This window comes from Pleurodeles waltl, chromosome 6 (genome assembly GCF_031143425.1).
Source record: "Pleurodeles waltl isolate 20211129_DDA chromosome 6, aPleWal1.hap1.20221129, whole genome shotgun sequence".
Lineage (NCBI taxonomy): Eukaryota > Metazoa > Chordata > Amphibia > Caudata > Salamandridae > Pleurodeles > Pleurodeles waltl.
The window spans coordinates 461,796,366-461,817,525 of record NC_090445.1 but is presented as its reverse complement, the minus strand read 5'-3'; the positions used below and the strand labels follow the sequence as shown (position 1 = coordinate 461,817,525).

The 21,160-nt window shown below is 50.1% G+C and overlaps 1 protein-coding gene across 1 annotated transcript in view; it reads right to left on the bottom strand.

Annotated features, from left to right (window-relative positions):
* Positions 1-19,999, bottom strand: part of LOC138301625 (olfactory receptor class A-like protein 1) — a 74,581-nt gene extending 54,582 nt beyond the window's left edge. The window contains exon 1 of the mRNA XM_069242138.1: positions 19,954-19,999. Within this exon, the coding sequence (XP_069098239.1) occupies positions 19,954-19,999 (46 nt within the window). The remainder of the gene's footprint in view (positions 1-19,953) is intronic.
* Positions 20,000-21,160: the final 1,161 nt, after the last annotated feature.

The following is a 21,160-nucleotide window of genomic DNA, read 5'->3' as shown; positions in this document are numbered from 1 at the left end:
TTGGGCTTCGCCACAAGAAGGACTTTGCCTGGCTTCAGCTGCTTCAAGGAGGGACTCCCTGTTTGCTACAGGTGAGAAATTGCTAACCAGAGTCCCCTGCACCAACTCCTGAAGAAATCAACCAGCTGACCCCTGTCCAGTGGCCAAAAAGGAGTTTGTGCCAGGTGCATTCTGGGAGTTGTACACCCCCAAGGATCATCTCAGAGCTTCTGGAACCTTGGGGTGAGCGGTGGACCCCAAAAGAACCTTAAAGGAACATCTGGGAGAAGATCCAGAAGTTTGGAGGAGTTTGGAGAACTTTTGAAAAAAAGCTCCATAGAGGGACCGACCTGCCACGGCAACTCTAGCCGGCTTGCCTCAACCACGACCTGGCCTGATTGGCAGGTTCGTCCCGGTGAAGAAAATCTCCAAAAAAGAGACTAAGGCCCTCATTACAACATTGGCAGTAAATCCCGCTTACCGCCGTGCAGAAGACCACCAACAAACACATTAAGACCCAAAGCTCGGAATCCGCCAAAATGTAGACACCCACACAAGTCCGCCACACCAACGGTCAGTGATAAACTGGCGTTACCAAAACTGACACGTCACACCAACAGGAATACACCCATACTATCACGACCCACGAATCCACGTGGCGGTCTTTTAACTGCGGTATTCCATTAGTGGTACACACCGCCGCGCTCAAAATACACACACATTTACAAAACACAACCACATTGGACAAATCGAAATACACACACCTGATACACATACACACACCACTCCCACACACCCAATACAATATAAAACACACACCCACATTACCCACAAACCCTTAGAATGAAAAATTTAGAAGAAGCAGAGAGACAGAAAAGCAAAGACCACACCAGCATACAGAGGCACACAACACCATCACTCATACACATCCACGCACAAAACACCACACACCCCTAAACATCACCCCACACATCACAACACACACCACCTCCCACATCACCCACACCACCCCATGGCACCATAAAGACACTCCATTTTTTATGAGGAGGAGCTCCGGGTCATGGTGGAGGAAATCATCCGGGTAGAGGCACAGCTATTCGGATCACAGGTGCAGCACACCCTCCTAGCTAGGAAGATTGAGCTATGGCGCAGAATCGTGGACAGGGTCAACGCACTGGGACAGCACCCAAGAACCCGGGATGACATCAGGAAGAGGTGGAATGACCTGGGGGAAGGTGCATTCCGTGGTCTCAAGACACCACAATGCGGTTCAGAGGACTGGTGGCGTACCCCCACGTCCTCCCCCACAACTAACAACATGGGAGGAGCAGGTCTTGGCTATACTGCATCCTGAGGGCCTCACAGGAGTAGCTGGAGGAATGGACTCTGGTAAGTCAAATCTTTAACTACCATATACCCCACTCTACCTGCATGCTATCACATACCCCCACCCTCACCCCATCACTCCAACCCCTCACATATGTCCCACTATCACAAACCACACATCCCAACACCAAGCCCTGCATGCAACAACAAAGCATGGACACCCATCACCAATGCCTGTCCACTACACACACCCACACAGATCCCCAAACCAAATATTACACAAGGTCCTACACAAGAATGTAAGCACTGGGGTACAGGGTCACCCACCCACTGCACACCATGGCACACACAGATGCAATAATCATGTCTGTACACCCCTGCAGGACCCGTACCCAACATCACCAGACAGGAGGTTCCAGACATGTCCACTCCTCCCACAGAAGAGGCCCACAGTGACAGCAGCTCCTATCCAACTGGATCTAGATGACCAGCCCGGCCCATCTGGGACCTCGGGACAGTTGGTTCCCCTGACACAGTCACAGGCCACCACAGAGCCTCCCCCCTCAGGAAACACCAGCACAGCACCCACCCAGCGGACCCATACCTCTGTCCCCAGGACACGTCAAGCAGCAGTGTGTCCACCACTACAGGGACCCCAGTCAAACCCACCACCCCAAGAACAGCAGTGACCTGGGGGCAGTGGCAGTGGGCACACGGTTCAGGGGAAACAGGCCCAGGAAAACCGGGGAACTGGGAGGTCTGCTGTGCGACAGGGGGAGGACAGGCCCAGGGAACTCACTCTCCACAAGGCCCTCTCCAACATCATGGGAGCGTACCATCATTCCCAGGAGACGATGGCAACGGTACTGGCCAAGTTTCAGGAGACCCAGCGGCTACAGGAGGAACAGTTTTTGGAGTTCAGGGAGGAACTCAAGTCCATCAACACCACCCTGGGCACCATTGTAGGGGTGCTGAAGGTCCTTGTGAACACCAGGAGGGACATTGTGGCACAACAAGGGGCCCCTGACGCTAGCCAGGATGATGAACTGCCCACCACCTCTGCGGCGCTAGTGGACAGGAGGCACTGCCACAGGACTACGACACCAGCACCCCATTCCCCGAAGATGGAGAACCACCCCACATGCGGTTCCTGAGATCCAGGGCAAAGACAGAGAACAATGCCAAGATCCCCGCCAAGAAATGAGACCACCCTGAATGTCATCCTTCTGTCCCACTTTGTCACCCTGTCCATCCTTAAACTGCCCTAGCTCCACTTCCTATGCCCCTTTGGACAATGCACCTGTGAGAGAAATAGACTGAACTCTGCCATGGACATTCCTCCACCATCAACCCTGCCCATTTTACAACCCCCTCCACTATTTTGCACTTAAATAAACACCCTTTAATCACACAAAAAAACTGGAGTCAGTCTGTGCTTTCACAATTGTGTATTTGCAATAACTGAGGAAAAACCCAATGTCCATTCTAATGTCTACATACCTATGACACACAGCTCTAGTCCATGAGGTAACATAGCAGAGGTCACACAGTGGGACCCACATCTATGAAATTGAAATGTAAAGTGACAAATCAGGGTCCATACACTGGGTGAAAGTGACAGACAGATGATAAGTCTAACAATTTTATCAGATGTAGGAGGCAGTGATGTCTTCTTACCTGTGTCTCACTGGAAGTATTGCTGGATCACGGTATTTCTGTTGTCTATGTCCTCTTCTTCTGCCTCCTCTTCTTCACTGTCCACAGGCTCCGCAGCTGCCACAAGACCTCCTTCTGGACCATCCTCCTGCAGAAAAGGCGCCTGTCGTCACAAAGCCAAGTTGTGCAGCATACAGCAGGCCACGATGATCTGGCACACCTTCTTTGGTGAGTAGTATAGGGAACCACCTGCCATATGGAGGCACCTGAACCTGGCCTTCAGGTGGCCAAAGGTTCTTTCAATAATCCACCTAGTTCACCCATGTGCCTCTGCCCTTGTCCTGGGATTTCTCACTGGGGTCAGAAGCCATGATAGGTTAGGGTACCCAGGGTCACCTACAAATGTCAAGGGACAAATGTTAGACACACAATAACCCTTAGTGACAACCCCAGACCCACACAACTATTCTCACGGTATAAGGTCCTTGTCCTCACCTAATAGCCACACAAGGTGCCTCTGGAGTTGCCCCATCACATAAGGGATGCTGCTATTCCGCAGAATGTAAGCGTCATGCACTGAGCCAGGAAACTTGGCATTAATATGGGAGATGCACACCATCTGCACATTCATAGAATGGTAGCTCTTCCGGTTTCTGTACACCTGTTCACTCCTGCGGGGGGTACCAAGGCCACATGTGTACCATCAATGGCACCTATGATGTTGGGATATGTCCTAGGGCATAGAAGTCACCTTTCACTGTAGGCAAATCCTCCACCTGAGGGAACACGATGTAGCTGCGCATGTGTTTCAGCAGGGCAGACAACACTCTGGACAACACGTTGGAGAACATAGGCTGGGACATCCCTGATGCAATGGCCACTGTTGTTTTAAGAGACCCACTTGCCAAGAAAAAGAGTACTGACAGGACCTGCACTAGAGGGGGGATACCTGTGGGATGGCGGATAGCTGACATCAGGTCTGGCTCCAACTGGGCACACAGTTCCTGGATTGTGGCACGATCTAGTCTTTAGGTGACTATTACATGTCACTTTTCCATTGTCGACAGGTCCACCAGCGGTCTGTACACCAGAGGATGCTGCCATCTCCTCACCTGCCCCAGCGGACGTGCCCTATGGATGAGAACAGAGAGCACAGAGCCAGCTAACACTGAGGTAGGAAAAAAAACAATAGTATTGCACACATTTGTCAATACGCTATGTGCCTGTCTCTGTGTATATGCAAGGCCTATATATTTGTGACCCATTAAAAAATAATGCCACGTGGCCATCTGAAATGGTGGCTGTCTGACCTGTAATGTGGGACAAGGGGATATGAGGTAACTGTGCTGGCGTTCTACACCGTCGCGGTAGGCGGTGGAAGACCGCGGCGCAATCCTGCATTGGTTAACATTGGGCCCTATGGGTCCCAGGAGCCAATGACGATGTACACTGGTGGTGACGGTATGCACCGCCGTGGACGTGACTGCCACTTTCTACCTGATCTTCGACAGGATAGGACCTACACTGCAAGTGCTGCTGTGACCTCAGTCTGGAAGCGACAATGGCTCATGTGTCTGGGGAAAGGGCCCCTGCCTTCACATCGGAGAAGTTAGATAAACTAGTGGATGGGGTCCTCCCCCATTACACGCTACTCTACGGTCCTCCAGACAAACAGGTGAGCACACCGTGAGCATGCTGCATGGGCAATGCCTGTTTGGAGTGGTGTGGATGGAAGATACGGTGGGGAGATGAGGCCTGCTTGATCGGACGGTGAGTATATGTGCGTCAGGGCAAGGGTGGGAACGTGGGACAATGACTGTGACAGTCTGGACGGTAAAAGTGATACATTTTCCCCTGTACTATTCCTCTAGGTCAGCGCCCACCAGAAGAAGGATATTTGGAGTGCCATCGCCAAGGACGTCCGGACCCTGGGGATCCACCACAGATGGAGCACCCACCTCTGTAAAAGATGGGAGGACCTTCACCCGTGGAGCAAGAAGAAGGCGGAGACCCAGCTGGGGATGGGCTCCCAACATGGGAGGGGTGCCTGTCGCACCATGACCCCCCTGATGTTCTGGATCCTGGCAGTGGCGAATCCGGAGTTGGATGGGCGCTTGAGGGCATCACAGCAGCCACAAAGGGGTGAGTACACTCACATTCAGCTGACTCTGCGCGCATTGGAGGTGTCTGGGTGGGGGAGGTGGGCAGTGGGTTCCCCTAGGCTAGGGCGAGCTTTGTAGGCAATGGACCCTTTGTGAGGCAGGCTAAGTGGCACCCTATCCCCACCAGCGGTAAGAGCCATCTACACCTAGTCAGGCTCCTGTGACTTCCATGTGTGTAGCAATCGGGCATAGGCCATGTACTCCATGTCCCTGTGATTAATTAGGGAACTCCAAGTGCATGGCGTAGTGCAGAGGGCTGCTGTATCTGTAGTGTCTGCCGACGGTAATGGTATTGTATGCACTGAACATGTCTTTCTTCTTTCTCCCCCCCTTTTTGTGGTCTCCCTGTTCTTGAGTGGATTAGCATCATCAGGCGGAGGAGCAGTGCCACCAGAGCAGGAGGGTGTTGCATCCCACATGGCCCTGGAGGGCCAGACAACGGAGTCTGAATTCACAAGTGGGATGGAGGGTGAGGGGAGCGCCATGGCGGGGACAGGAGCTGAGACCAGCGACGCCGACTCTTCATCTGATGGGAGCTCCCTTGCAGTGGCGGGCACCTCTGTGTCCACCGCATCTACAGGTACAGCCGCCACCCCCCCACCAGCACCGCCCTCCAAACAGCAGCCCCTCTGCATGTGCGCTGTGGCCGCTCATCCTGAAAGGTTGGCATCTCCTTCGCCCCAGGCACCTCAGGCCCTGCCCCAGTCAGCCCTGCTGCCCTCAGTGAGGAGGCTATTGACCTCCTGAGATCCCTCACTGTTGGACGGTCTACCATTCTGAATGCCATCCGGGGTGTAGAGAGGCAGTTGCAACAGACAAATGCATACCTGGAGGGCATTCATTCTGGCCAGGCAGCCCAACGAACGAGTTACTTACCTTCGGTAACGACTTTTCTGGTGGATACATTAGCTACCTGTGGATTCCTCACCTAATGAATACTCCCATGGCGCCAGCATTCGACGGAAATCTTCTTACTAGTCTCTGCACGTCGACGAGGACGTCACTCTTGCCCACGCGACGCCGTCTGACGTCATACAGGCAATAAGAGGTCCTCGCCGACGTGCCGATGACAGTACCAACATTTTTTACGTGCATGAGAATAATAATAATAACCCAATGTAATGAAAGAGCAAAGCAACATCTCTTAATATTGTAAATCACACAACATTGCAATAAAATAGCTGTAGATTTAATATACCCTTCTTTTTTTTTTTTTTTTTTTTTTTTAAACAAATAAATATATATATACATACGAATCATGTATATACACAATATATATAGATTTATATATAAATATACACATATATACAAATATAATATATGCAAAATGTATTGCAACTTTGAAGACCGAAAGGAGCACACTCAAGGATTGCTTGGAGAGACCAAAAAGGCAACGGGGAGGCGGGTGGGACCGTGAGGAATCCACAGGTAGCTAATGTATCCACCAGAAAAGTCGTTACCGAAGGTAAGTAACTCGTTCTTCTGATGGATACAACTACCTGTGGATTCCTCACCTAATGAATAGAGTCCCAAAGCAGTACCACGCCCGGCGGTGGGTGCCTAAATGGTCAAACCAAGAAATCCTGCAGCACTGACCGTGCAAAATGACCGTCCCTTCTGACCTCAGAGTCCAAACAGTAATGTTTCACAAAAGTGTGAAGGGACGACCAAGTTGCGGCCTTGCAGATGTCGACCACAGGAACACCCCTGGCCAAGGCCGAAGAGGCCGACTTAGCTCTGGTGGAATGAGCTCTAATGCCCTCAGGCGGATCCTTCTTTGCCAAAGAGTAACAGATTTTAATGCAAAGAACAACCCACCTGGAGAGTGTTCTCTTGTGGACTGCCTTTCCTCTCCTCTTGCCCACGTATCCGACAAACAGCTGATCCTCCAGCCTGATATCCTTCATTCTGTCGATATAGAAGCTCAACGCCCTTTTTGGGTCCAGGCGATGTAGTCTTTCTTCCTCCTTTGAAGGATGAGGCGGAGGATAAAACGTGGACAAAGTGATTGTCTGAGCCAAATGGAAGGGTGAAACAACCTTTGGAAGGAAAGCAGCCTTGGTCCTCAACACCACCTTATCCCCATAAAACGTTATATAAGGGGGTTTAACCGATAAGGCCTGCAACTCACTCACTCTCCTTGCAGATGTTATAGCTACCAGGAATACTGTTTTAATAACCAAATACCTTAAAGGGCAAGAATGCATAGGCTCAAAAGGGGACCCCATAAGGAAAGTCAGGACCAAGGACAAATCCCATTGAGGCATAACGAATGGTTTTGGAGGATATTGATTCAGAAGACCTTTCAAGAATCTGAGAACAATAGGGGATTTAAATAACGACGGTTGGTCTGGAAGACAAATGAAGGCTGACAAGGCCGACAAATAACCCTTAATGGTAGCCACTGCACAACCTTTCTGCGCTAGAGACAGTGCAAAAGACAAAACATGTGACAGATGAGCATGTAAGGGATCAATCTGTCTCTCTCCACACCAAATAACAAATTTAGACCACCTATTAGCGTAGATAGATTTAGTGGAGTGTCGCCTGGCCGCTAAGATAACATCCACTACATCAGGCGGGAGAGAGAAGGAACTCAGGTTGCCCCGTTCAATCTCCAAGCATGTAGGTGCAGACTCTGGAGGTTGGGGTGTAAAACCTGCCCCTGCGACTGCGAGAGGAGGTCTGCCCTGAGAGGGAGACGGAGCGGAGGGCACAGTGAGAGTTGGAGAAGGTCGGAGTACCATACCCTCCTTGGCCAATCCGGAGCTATTAAGATGACTTGGGCCCGGTCTTGGCGAATTTTCCTCAACACTCGAGGAATCAAGGGTATGGGGGGAAATGCGTAAAGCAACTGGTCGCACCAGGTTATCTGAAACGCGTCCCCCAACGCTCCCTGCATCGGATACTGGAGGCTGCAGAATAACGGGCAATGCGCGTTCTCCCGAGTGGCAAACAGATCTATCCGAGGAAACCCCCACATCTGGAAGATTAAACAGACTTGATCTGGATGGAGACGCCACTCGTGGTCTGCCGAGAATTGGCGACTAAGACTGTCCGCACGTACGTTCAAGACCCCGGCCAGATGATTTGCCACCAAGCAAATCTGATGGTCCTTTGCCCAGGACCATAGCCGAAGAGCTTCTCTGCAGAGAAGGTACGACCCTACTCCTCCCTGTTTGTTTATGTACCACATCGTGGTAGTATTGTCCGTCAGGACCTGTACCGACTGACCACGAAGGGATGGGAGGAAGGCCTTGAGAGCCAGACGTACAGCCCGTAACTCCAACAGATTGATATGAAACACCTGTTCCTCTGGAGACCAAAGCCCTTTGATCTCCAGATCCCCCAGATGAGCTCCCCATCCTAGGGTGGAAGCATCCGTTATTACCGTGGCCACTGGTGGCGACTGCGCGAACGGCTTTCCCTGTGAAAGATTGTTGCCCGCAATCCACCACTTCAATTCCACAGCAGCATCTCTGGAGATCTTGACAGTACCTTCTAAATCTCCCTTGTGTTGAGACCACTGCCTTCGGAGGCACCACTGAAGAGCCCTCATGTGCCAGCGAGCATGCGTGACCAACAGAATGCAGGAGGCGAACAGACCGAGCAGACGAAGGACCTTGAGGACTGGAACTACCGCTCCATTTCGAAACATTGGAACCAATTCCTGAATATCTTGAATCCGCTGAGGCGGAGGAAAGGCTCAACTCAATGTTGTATCCAGTACTGCCCCTATGAACAGGAGGCGCTGAGAGGGCTCCAGGTGAGATTTGGGCACTTTCACCGAAAAGCCCAGGTCGAACAACAACTGGGTTGTTGACTGCAGATGATGCAACACAAGCTCCGGGGACTTGGCTTTGATCAACCAGTCATCCAAGTAAGGGAATACTGCTATCCCCTTCCTTCTGAGCTCCGCCGCAACCACTGACATCACCTTTGTGAAGACTCGAGGTGCTGAAGTAAGACCAAACGGGAGGACCGCAAACTGATAGTGCTGCGACCCTACCACAAACCGGAGATACTTCCAGTGCGACTTGAGTATCGGGATATGAAAGTAAGCATCCTGCAAGTCGACAGACACCATCCAATCTTCCTTGTTCAACGCCAAAAGCACCTGTGCTAGGGTCAGCATCTTGAACTTTTCCTGTTTGAGGAACCAATTCAAGATCCTCAGATCCAGGATTGGTCTCAACTGACCATCCTTTTTGGGAATCAGGAAGTATCTTGAGTAACAACCTCGACCCTTTTCCTGCTCTGGGACCAACTCTACCGCGCCCTTTGAAAGGAGGACTTGAACCTCCTGTTCTAGCAACAGGAAGTGTTCTTCTGAACAATAAGATGGGCGGGGCGGGATGAGGGGCGGGAACTCCCGAAAGGGAAGGGCGTAGCCTTTTCCCACAATGCCGAGAACCCAAGTGTCCGTTGTGATAGACTTCCACTTGTGGAGAAAATGCTGTAATCTTCCCCCTACAGGAGAGGAGTGAGTGGGAAACGGTGGAAGCCTAAGGCTGCTTCCCCTGCTGCACCCCTCCAGAGGACGAGGAAGAGGCAGAGTGCTGTTGAGAGGCTCCTCTGGTATGGACCCCACCCCTCCCCCTCCCTCTAAATGACCTATAGGGGAGGGAAGAGGCGGGATGCTGGAACCTCCCCCGAAAGGAAGAGGAATAAGAGCCACGCCCAAATCCCCGAAACCTCCTGAAAAATCTAGAAGAGGCAGAGGAAGAAGGAGCTTGCAGTCCTAACGATTTGGCTGTGGCTCTGCTCTCCTTAAATCGTTCCAAGGCCGAATCTGCATTGGCTCCAAACAGTCTGTCCCCATCAAACGGGAGGTCCAGCAGGGTCGACTGCACATCCGCAGAGAACCCTGAGTTTCGGAGCCAGGCCTGTCTTCTTGCCACCACAGCCGTGCCCATCGCCCTGGCCACCGAGTCGGTCGTGTCCAGCCCAGACTGGATAATCTGGGTCGCGGCAGCCTGGGCGTCCCAGACCACATCCAAGAGACCCTGGGGAAGCTCCGTAAATGAAGACGAAATATCATCCATCAGAGCATGGATGTACCTCCCCAGAATGCACGTTGCGTTGGTGGCCTTCAACGCCAAACTGCATGACGAAAATATTTTCTTGGACTGCGCATCCAGTTTCTTGGAGTCTCTGTCTCCAGGCACCGTCGGGAAGGAACCAGGCGCTGACTTTGAGGAACAGGAGGCTTGCACCACCAAGCTCTCCGGCGTAGGGTGTCTAGAGAGAAAGCCAGGGTCAGATGGTGCAGCTCGATACCTCCTGGCCACAGCCCTATGAACGGCCGAGGAAGACACCGGCTTCTTCCACACCTCCAACACCGGATCCAGCAAAGCCTCATTAAATGGCAAGAGAGGCTCAGCTGCAGCAGAGGCCGGATGCAATACCTCCGTCAGCAAATTCTGCTTCGCCTCTGCCACCGGCAAATGCAGGTCCAAAAAGCTCGCTGCCTTCCTCACCACAGCATGAAAGGAAGCAGCCTCCTCCGTATATTCCCCTGGAGATGAAAGGTCCCACTCAGGGGAAGTGTCCAGCCCACTGGCTGTATCCAGACCATGCAGTCCGTCTCCAGAGTCCTCAATCTCTCCCTCCTCTAGGACTCGCTGGTACTCCTGCTCTTCTAAAAGACGGAGAGCACGCCTCCTCGAATGAAGTCTCTCCTCGATACGCGGAGTCGACATGGCCTCCGCCGACGTCGAAGAACGGCGCCGATCTCCAGAAGCATCTGACGCCGCGTCCGGCGCCACAGGCAGTTTCGGCGCCGAGGCAGGAGCCGGAGGACGAGGTCTTGGAGCCGATGGACCAACCGGAGTCACAGGGCAAAATCCTGACTTCGACGGAAGGGCAACCTCCGGGGCCGAAACATCCGAAGCCACCGGAGCGGCCACCGACGCCGGCACCGGCGCCGAGCCCACATTCCCAAAAGGGAGAAAGGGCATAAAGGGTGCTGGCCGAAGAGGCGCAGGATCACCCAACGAAAAGGCCAAGGGCCCCGAAGGACCAGCCGGAGCAGCTCCTGGAGCCATCTGCTGAAAGATGGTATACATCGCATTAAGAAACGCGGTACTATCGGCTCCAGGAGTGGGAAAAGCCGGATACTGGGGTGCCTGGATCGAGGGCGACCCCGACGCCGGCCTCGACGTCTGCGACGCCGGAGAAAACACAAGAGGCTGCACCACCTCAATCACCGACGCCTGACCAGGCGAAGTCGGTGACGCCGGAGAGGGCAACGGCGTCGAAGGATGCGGCGTGACCGTGGGGCTGACCTCCCAAGTCTTCCGACGCCGAGCCGAAGGTGACCTCGAACGAGACTCCTTGCTGGAATGACGTCGTGAGTCTCTACGGCGCCGGGAGTCTCGATGACGCCGGTGAGACCTTGGCGAAGAAGACTTCTTATGATGTTTCTCCTTCTTCTTTGACTTTGCCATGAATAACTTGGCCTCACGCTCTTTGAGGGCCTTCGGATTCATGTGTTGACATGAATCGCAAGTCGAGACGTCTTGGTCGGAGCTCAAACACCATAGACAGTCGGAGTGAGGATCTGTAACTGACATCTTGCCCCCACACTCTCGACAGGGCTTGAAACCCGACTTCCTCTGAGACATTATTACCGCAGAGAAGACTACGCAGCAGACAATACACTGTAACCACGAAGGTAACAGTAGCTCCCTCGAAGATAACCGTTTCGAATGCACGGAAAAAAGGGAACTGTCATCGGCACGTCGGCGAGGACCTCTTATTGCCTGTATGACGTCAGACGGCGTCGCGTGGGCAAGAGTGACGTCCTCGTCGACGTGCAGAGACTAGTAAGAAGATTTCCGTCGAATGCTGGCGCCATGGGAGTATTCATTAGGTGAGGAATCCACAGGTAGTTGTATCCATCAGAAAGCGAGCATTTCAGGCTCTGGCCTCAGCACTGATGGCAGCCATTGTCCCTGTGTCCAGCCTCCTCCCTCCAACTTCCTCCACCCAGACCCAATCCCCAGTACCTCAGCGCCTATCCCAAGCACACCATCAGACAAGCATGCACACACCTCAATACACAAGGGTGGCTCTGGCAAACATAAGCACCACACATCCCACAAGCACTCACACAAGCATCATACCCATGCACACATACCAACATCCACTGTCTCCACTGTCTCCCCCTCCTCCACATCTGCCTCCTCCCTCCCTGTCATGTCTCCACTCACACCAGCATGCACTACATCTTCAGCCACTACCTCCATCACCAGCACGCCCATCACCACACACCGCTCACATGCACTCACCACCTCCACTGCCATTCACACATTCCCAGTGTCCTCTCCCAGTGTCCGTGAGGCCTCCTCCCAAACTACACAAACGCAGTCACACACCCACCCAACAGCCATCCACCTCACGACAGCCTCCAGCCCATGCACCTTCACCCAAAGTCAGCAAACAAACACCTCTTACAACCACTACCTCTTCCTCCACTCCCAAATCCCCTCCATCTACCCGTCCCAGTGTGTCAAAAAAACTTCTCCTCTTAAACGTTGACCTCTTCCCTACACCTCCCCCCCATCCATCCCCTAGGGCCCGCCTTTCCAGGTCCCAACCCAGCACCTCAGCGACCACATCACCGGGCACAGTGGTGCCAGCAATACTCGTTTTTTGGAGTGCGCCATGCAACAGGGCTGCCAGTGTCACAAGGATCAAGGCCAAGGGCATTCCCCCACCTCCAAAACAGAAGAAGTTTCCCACATCCCGGAGGGAGAAGGCCAAAACAATTGCCACCAAGGGCTCAGTCAAAACAAGTGAGGGGAGTGGCAAGACAGCTGCGCCAGCATCCAAGGTGGGGAAGGGTCTGAAGCAGAAAGGCAAGTCAACGTCGCCGCCAACCTGCACGGCGGACAAGACCGGCAATGCCACATGAACCGCCGCCAAGGACACAGCTGCCAGCAGCCCAGATACAGAGCCCTTCAGCAGCACCGCAGTCAGTGAGCCCGCCACCAGCACCGCTGCTACTGACACCGCCGCCAGCACTGCCATTACTGACACTGCCGCCAGCACCGCGGTCAGTAAGCCAGCCACCAGCACCGCCTTTACAGACACCGCCGCCAGCACCGAGGTCAGTGAGCCAGCCATCAGCACGGCAGTCAGTGAGCCAGCCACCAGCACCGCAGTCAGTAAGGCCGCCACCAGCACCGGCGCCACAATGACAGCCGCAAGCACCGCTGCTAATGACACCGCCGCCAGCCCCACCAGCGGCCCGCGACAACCTGAGCCAGTGGTACCACCGCAGACATGGCTACTATCCCCAGTGGTCATCTGAAAGTGGCTGGTGGTCAGTTCCAGGGGCCTGGGCAGCTTCCATGTTGCCCCACCGTCAGTGAAGTATCACATCCACTACCTCAGTCCTTGGCAGGATGAAGCACTCTGGGCACAAAGCCCCTTCCAGAACCAGTGGAGAAAGGCATCCACTACCTCAGTCCTTGGCAGGATGAGGCACTCTGGGCACAAAGCCCCCTCCAGAACCAGTGGAGAAAGGCATTCACTACCTCAGTCCTTGGCAGGATGAAGCACTCTGGGCACAAAGCCCCCTCCAGAACCAGTGGAGACTGTTATCCACTTGAGAGACTGTGGCTTTGCACTCCCCAGGATAAAGCAGTGGGCAACCCACCCACTGGAGAGACTTGAGAGACTGTGGCTTTGCACTCCCCAGGATAAACCAGTGGGCAACCCACCCACTGGAGAGACTTGAGAGACTGTGACTTTGCTCTCCCCAGGATAAAGCAGTGGGCAACCCACCCACTTGAGAGACTTGAGAGACTGTGGCTTTGCACTCCCCAGGATAAGGCAGTGGGCAACCCACCCACTTGAGAGACTTGAGAGACTGTGGCTTGGCACTCACCAGGATAAAGCAGTGGGCAACCCACCCACTGTAGAGACTTGAGAGACTGTGGCTTTGCACTCCCCAGCATACATCAATGGGCGTGGAGCCCCCTCGTGGAGCTGGCATCGTGCACTCATCCGGCTGAGGTGCCCCCCTTCCCTTCCCCTGAGGTGCCTGTTTTATTTCTATCTGATGTCCCTGCAGTGTTTACTCCATTTCGATCGGGTATCTTGTGTTGGCCTAGCCCATGCATTTTGGGCCCAGTGGTCCACGGACTATATAGGTGCAGCACCTGGACTTGAATTCTTGGTGTACAAATTTGTTTATAGTGTCTATACATTTTTGACTAATGGATGTTTATTGATTACAATGGTTACAATCATTTCCTTTTATCCTTGCGTTCTTCAAGAGGGGGTTGGGGTATCTAAATGTAATGTTTCAGCATGTATTGGTGTGTGTGTTGTTGTAGGTGATGGTGGGGGTGGGGGTGTTGTGTGTTGCGTGTGTGTGTCACTCTCTTTTCCCTCCCCCCCTCCCCTGTGTAGTAGGTGCTTTACTCACCGTGGTTGTCGCCGCCGTTGGTCGTGCTCCTGGTAGAGGAGCAGGAAGACAATTGCAGGGAGTATTTGGAGTTCAGGCTCCATGGCGTCCTGGTTCCTTGTGGGGTGTGTAGAGGTGAGTGTTTTCCCTTCCAAGTCCTGTTTCCGCAGTGTTTTTGTTCGCGTTGAATCCGCCCCGGAAAAGGTGGCGGATTGGCCTGTCATAATAGTGTGGGCAGTACATTGTCTTCCGCCTGTCTGTTGGCGGTGACCGCCATGCTGTTTGTTTGTACCGCCGTGGCAGTTAGAGTGTTAACCTCTTAGCTGCTGGGCCTTCCCCCCACCCCCCCCCTTGCTGAGCCCTTTTTTGGCTATCTGGGGTAGTTCGTGCTTAGGCCTTCATAACTTTTTGTTCACATAAGCTATCCACCCCAAATTTGCGTCCTTTCTTTCCAACATCCTAGGGATTCTAATGGTACCCAGAGTTTGTGGTTCCCCCTGGAGAAGACCAAGAAATTAGTCAAAATACAGTTAAAATTTCGTTTGTTTAAAAAAAATGGGAAAAAAGGGCTGCAGAAGTAGGCTTGTGTTTTTTTCCCTGAAAATGGCATTATCAAAGGGTTTCTGGTGCTAAAATCACCATCTTCCCACCTTTCAGGAACGGGCAGACTTGAATCAGAAAACCACATTTTTCATCACAATTTTGGCATTTTACTGGGACATACCCCATTTTACAATTTTTGGTGCTTTCAGCCTCCTTCCAGTTAGTGGCAGGAATGGGTGTTAAACCAATACTGGATCCCGGAAAGCTAAACATTTCTGAAAAGTAGACACAATTTTGAATTTAGCAAGGGGTCATTTGTGTAGATCCTACAAGGTTTTCCTACAGAAAATAACAGCTGAAATCTTTTTATTAAAAGTGAGCTGAAAAAAACAGCAATTTTTCTCCACGTTTTACTCTGTAACTTTTTCCTGCAATGTCAGATTTTTTAAAGCAATATACCGTTACGTGTGGTGGTCTCTTCCGGTTGCGAGGATATATAGGGCTTGTAGGTTCATCAAGATCGCTAGGTACCCAGAGCCAATAAATGAGGTGCACTTTGCAATGGGTTTTCATTCTATACCGGGTATGCAGCAATTCATTTGCTGAAATATAAAGAGTGAAAAATAGGTATCAAGAAAACCTTTCTATTTCCAAAATGGGCATAAGATAAGGTGTTGAGAAGCAGTGGTTATTTGCACATCTCTGAATTCCGGGAAGCCCATACTAGCATGTAAATTACAGGCCATTTCTCAAATAGACGTCTTTTTTACACACTGTCTTACATTTGGAAGAAAAAAATGTAGAGAAAGACAAGGGGCATTAACACTTGTTTTGCTATTCTGTGTTCCCCTAAGTCTCCCGATAAAAATGGTACCTCACTTGCGTGGGTAGGCCAAATGTTCGCGACAGGAATCGCAACATGGACACATCACATTTTTACATTGAAATCTGACGTGTTTTTTGCAAAGTGCTTAGCTGTAGATTTTGGCCTCTAGCTCAGCCGGCACCTAGGGAAGCCTTCCAAACCTGTGCATTTTTTAAAACTAGACACCTAGGGGAATCCAGGATGGGGCGACTTGTGGGGCTCTCACCAGGTTCTGTTACCCAGAATCTTTTGCAAACCTCCAAATCTGGCCAAAAAACACTTTTTCCTCATATTTCGGTGACAGAAAGTTCTGGAATTGAGAGGAGCCACAAATTTCCTTCCACCCAGCGTTCCCCCAAGTCTCGCGATAAAATTGGTACCTCACTTGTGTAGGTAGGCCTAGAGCCCGCGACAGGAAATTCCCCAAAGCACAACGTGGACACATCCCATTTTTTGACAGAAAACAGAGGTGTTTTTTGCAAAGTGCCTACCTGTACATTTTAGCCTCTAGCTCAGCCGGCACCTAGGGAAACCTACCAAACCTGTGCATTTTTGAAAACTAGAGACCTAGGGGAATCCAAGATGGGGTGACTTGTGGGGCTCTGACCAGGTTCTGTTACCCAAACCTCAAAATTTGGCTAACAAAAATCAATTTTCCTCACATTTCGGTGACAGAAAGTTCTGGAATCTGAGAGGAGCCACAAATTTCCTTCCACCCAGCGTCCCCCTAAGTCTCCCGATAAAAATCGTACCTCACTTGTGTGGATAGGCCTGGTGCCCGCAACAGGAATAGATCACACAACGGTCAATGTTGGTCCTTACATGAGGTAGCTGTTGACCCTGGGGTGATCCATTCCTGACGCAGACACTAGGTATAGGCACTCAAGTGGGGTAGTGTTTTTATCAGGACAGGTGAGGAATCACTGGGTGGTAGATATGTTGTGGATCTCAGCATATTCCTGTAGGTTGTGTGACAGAAATGCGAGAAAAATTGAGTTTTTATTCAACATTTCAGCTTTGCAGGGTATTCTGGTTAAGAAAACTTTGGGGAATCCACAACAGTCACACCTATGTGGACTTCCCCGAATGTCTAGTTTCCAGAAATGTTTGGGTTTAGTATGTTTCTCTATATGGCCGCCAAACCCAGCACCAAAAACACAGGTGCCTGCCTTACAAAACCAGTTTGTTTTGTGATAGATAATTTTGATGTCTCCACAATACGATTTGGGCAGTGGAATTTGGGGCTGAGCTAAATTGGGGAGCTCCCAGAGAGCACTCTCTCTCTCTGCTTGCCGCCGCATTCACCTGCTCTCTGGGTTGGGCTAACCCACTATTACCCCCTTGCACAGACTATGCTTGCGAAGGGACAGCAGGACTGTCCTCATCACCTCCCTCATAATTTACTGGAAGAGGAGTTATCGAATAGGACTCCTCCGAATGAAAGGTCACTCCCAGAGTCTGCGCCATTGTCCTATCCCTCAGATGCTGTCTCAGTATCTGATTTCTCAGTCTCTGATTCTATGTCAGAGCTGTCCTCTATAACCCGAGTGATGGCAGCAGTAATCCATCAAGATGCCATCTCTGCTATTGGCTAAACTGTTGCTCTAAAACACTAGCCTAAGTAGACAGTCACAAAATCGAAGGTGTGTGTGAGATACGTGCAACAGTAGAGGCCATCTTACCTGCGCTTCTTCCCTCAATCAGTACGTTCTTTCAAGACACTCAAAAAACACCTTGTTGCATACCATTCGTCACAGTCTTTAGCACCTCCTGCGCCCAGTCCAACAATCATTATTGGTGCTCCCACTCCCTCCTCCTCAGATTCCCTCATTACCACCCAGCAAAACTGCCCTTCATCTCTGCATAGCCATCCCCCACCTCGCACATACATTTCATTTGTATTATAGCGCAGGTAATGGCTGACTTTACTAATGTACTCAGCTATTTACATAAAATACAGATTTGCTCTTTGCAGTATGCATATAAATCTTCTGCGCTTCTTTATGACACTAAAACTGCCACTAGACAAAAGTCTGATCCTTTTGTAGCAGAAACATAATCACAATACTTACTTGACTTTTTTATTGCTGCCTAAAAGCGACAGTGCTTTGAAGACGCAAGCTGCAACTGCAAGACAACTGGTGGCAAATATATATATATATATATATTTATATATATATATATATATCACTTTTATATGTGGGTCTTGTTTTCCTGGGGGCCGATCGCAGCCCCCAGGGAAACCACACATGTATTGACAAAAGTGATCTAAATAAATATATATATATACATATGTATAGCTATCGACATGGATATATCTATAGATAGATCTCTCTATATATATATATATATATATATATATATATATATATATATATGTATACATATATATAAATATATGTATATATATATATATATATATAGATCTATCTATATATATATATATATATATATGTATACATATATATAAATATATGTATATATATATATATATATATATATATATATATAGATCTATCTATAGATATATCCATGTAGATAGCTATACATAGATATATATATATAGAGCTATATTTTTTTTAGTAGTTGTATGGTTTCCTTGGGGGCCAAAATGTCCCCCAGGGAAACCCTCCAACTACAAAAAAAAAATATTGCCCCTACAGGGGGTCATCCTGCCAACGGGCGACCCTCTGTCCATTTCTTTTTTTAAATTATTATTTGTATTTTTGTAATAAAATTTAGCCCTGGGGGGGGGGCGCGATCGAAAGTGATCGCGCCCCCCATGGGACGCCCACCTTTTTAAAAAAAATATGACCCTGGTGGGGGGTGCCTGTTTTCCGAGGGGGCCGACCCCCCGAAGTGAAATCCCTGCTGTCTAGTGGTGTTTCCTGGCCCCCGATCGCAGCTGTGCTGCCATCAGGGGCCAGGAGACACTTTCAGGAAGGCCTCGTAAGAAAGGGGAGACTCTCCCCTTTCTTACGAGGCTTTCCCGAACGTGGGGAAGGCCGTTTGGGGCAGTTTTCCCAATCGGAGCAGGAAGCGGCCTTACGGCTGCTTCCTGCTCCGGTGAGGAAATCAACAAGGTGACGTCAGCGCGCCGTCACAAAGGAGCGGGTGGGGGTCAAGGGGAGACACAGAAAAGCTTCTGTGTCTCCCGGGTATAAAAAAAAAAAAAAAAAAATCCTTGGGTGCGACGCACCCGAGGATTTATTAACCCCCTCCCTGGTGTTGGCCACTGGTCGGGACCCGCACCAGGGAGGTAGTGTGGGCATCGGCCGGTGGGGTTAAAGTGGCTTTACCACCGACCGCCAGGGTTGTCATGAGGGCTTAAGTCCGAACGTAGAAAGTTGACCGGGACCTCCCAGCTAGCGTATCAGAGGAGGGCTCCAAGGACGTCGGATCAAGATCCAGGTGTGCACCGGTCGAAGGATTTTCACCTCGGAAAAACGACTAAGTCTGTAGGTAAAAGTCTCCACCAAGGGCTCCTGCGACGCGTATCCGGAGAAGAGTTCCAGGAGGTCAGATTGGACTGGCAGGTTCATCCCGCTGAAGAAAATCTTCAGAAAAACGACTGAGTCTGAAGGTAAACTTTTGACCGAGGCCTCCCGCGGGCTGTAGCCGAGCCGGGCTCCATCGCGGTCAGCCTTAAACTTTGACTTTGCTCGGTCGAGGTGCGACCAGATTGGCGCTTTTTGTTTCTAGGTGCTAGAAAATAATAATTCTTTAAAAATTCATATCTCCGGTTCCCCTTATCCGATTTTATTCGTTTTTGTGTCATTTTAAAGATAAAACTATAGTCTATTTTTATTAATTGGTTTTGGATTTTTAAACTTTTTCCTGTTTAATTACTGTTTTATGATATTTGAATTCTTTACACTCTGTCTCCTAAGTTAAGCCTTGTCGCTTGTTGCCAAGCTACCAAGGGTTGAGCTGGGTTTAATTTACTGAGACCTAACTGGACCTTAGTGGAGGTTAGTGGCCTATTGCTAAGTGTAGGTACTTACCTGCCCTTTCCAATAACCCATTTTCCAACATAGGAAGAATGACCATCAAGGGCGTCAAGCAGGATTTAAGGGTGTCATTAAGTTGCAAAAAAAGGATGCCCAAGTTGGTGCACATGGGGGCACTTGTGTGACATCACCCAAAACCAGAGAATAATTTATAACGCAGCTCATGGCCCTATCTGCTTGTATTAACGTTTTTTTAAAATTTCTCCTGTGCTTGGCAAAACGGATTCAACCATAGGGCAACACTTGTGCTGCAAAGCCCTGGGCAAGTTCAGTAGACATGGTTACTTCAGCCTTTGTGGAAGTCATAGGCTCCACTTGATTGAAGATGGGAGCAACCACCAAATGATGGTCCAGAGGGCACCCCAAATCCAAAGAGAGGGATCTCTCAGTCAGATCTATTTCCTTAGTATCAGCCCCCACAGCTCCGGCCAAAAAATTGTCAATAGTCACACAGCTAGAAGCCAATGAGATTTTCTTTTCCCCATCTCCAAGGCTCAGAGTTAAAATTCTTTATGGCAACAGAAGACCAAATAGTTTAAAAGGAAGTAAAAAAAAGTCCTATCTACTACTAGATGGGAGTGCTCGGGAAGTGCGGAGCTAAGAGATCTGAAGTGAAGACTCCAACGAAGAGGGTCGCGGTAGGCATACGGTATATTATCTTCAATATGCAGGTTTAAGTAAACAAAGTACAAGGGGCACAGAGGAAGGAGAAACGCGACTCTCACTCCGTAAGCGTCATGTGGAATATACCGACATCATAAGCTCCGTCAGGGGATTCCACATGACACACACAAATTCTAAGCCACATCGCAACATCCCCCCTCTTTCAATAAAAAACAATTTTCATTTAACAAATACAAACAATGGAAGTAACAACATTAACCTGAACAAACAAAACTGATGCGTTTGTAAAACTATATACAAAGTTATTGTAAAACTAAATACAAGGTAACAATCTACTGTAAAACTATATACAAAGTTATTGTAAAACAAAATACAAGGTAACAATCTACTAAAAGAATGTTGGCAATAGAAGTAGTTTTCACGACATTACATAATCACCGAACTTAGCCAGTCTACGACATTACATAATCACTGAACTTAGCCGGTCTACGGGACTCCCTGCGGAATTCCCGCTTACCCTTATCCTCCCTTTTACAGTGAAAATCCTTCTTTGTACAATTAGAAGAGTTGTGAACAT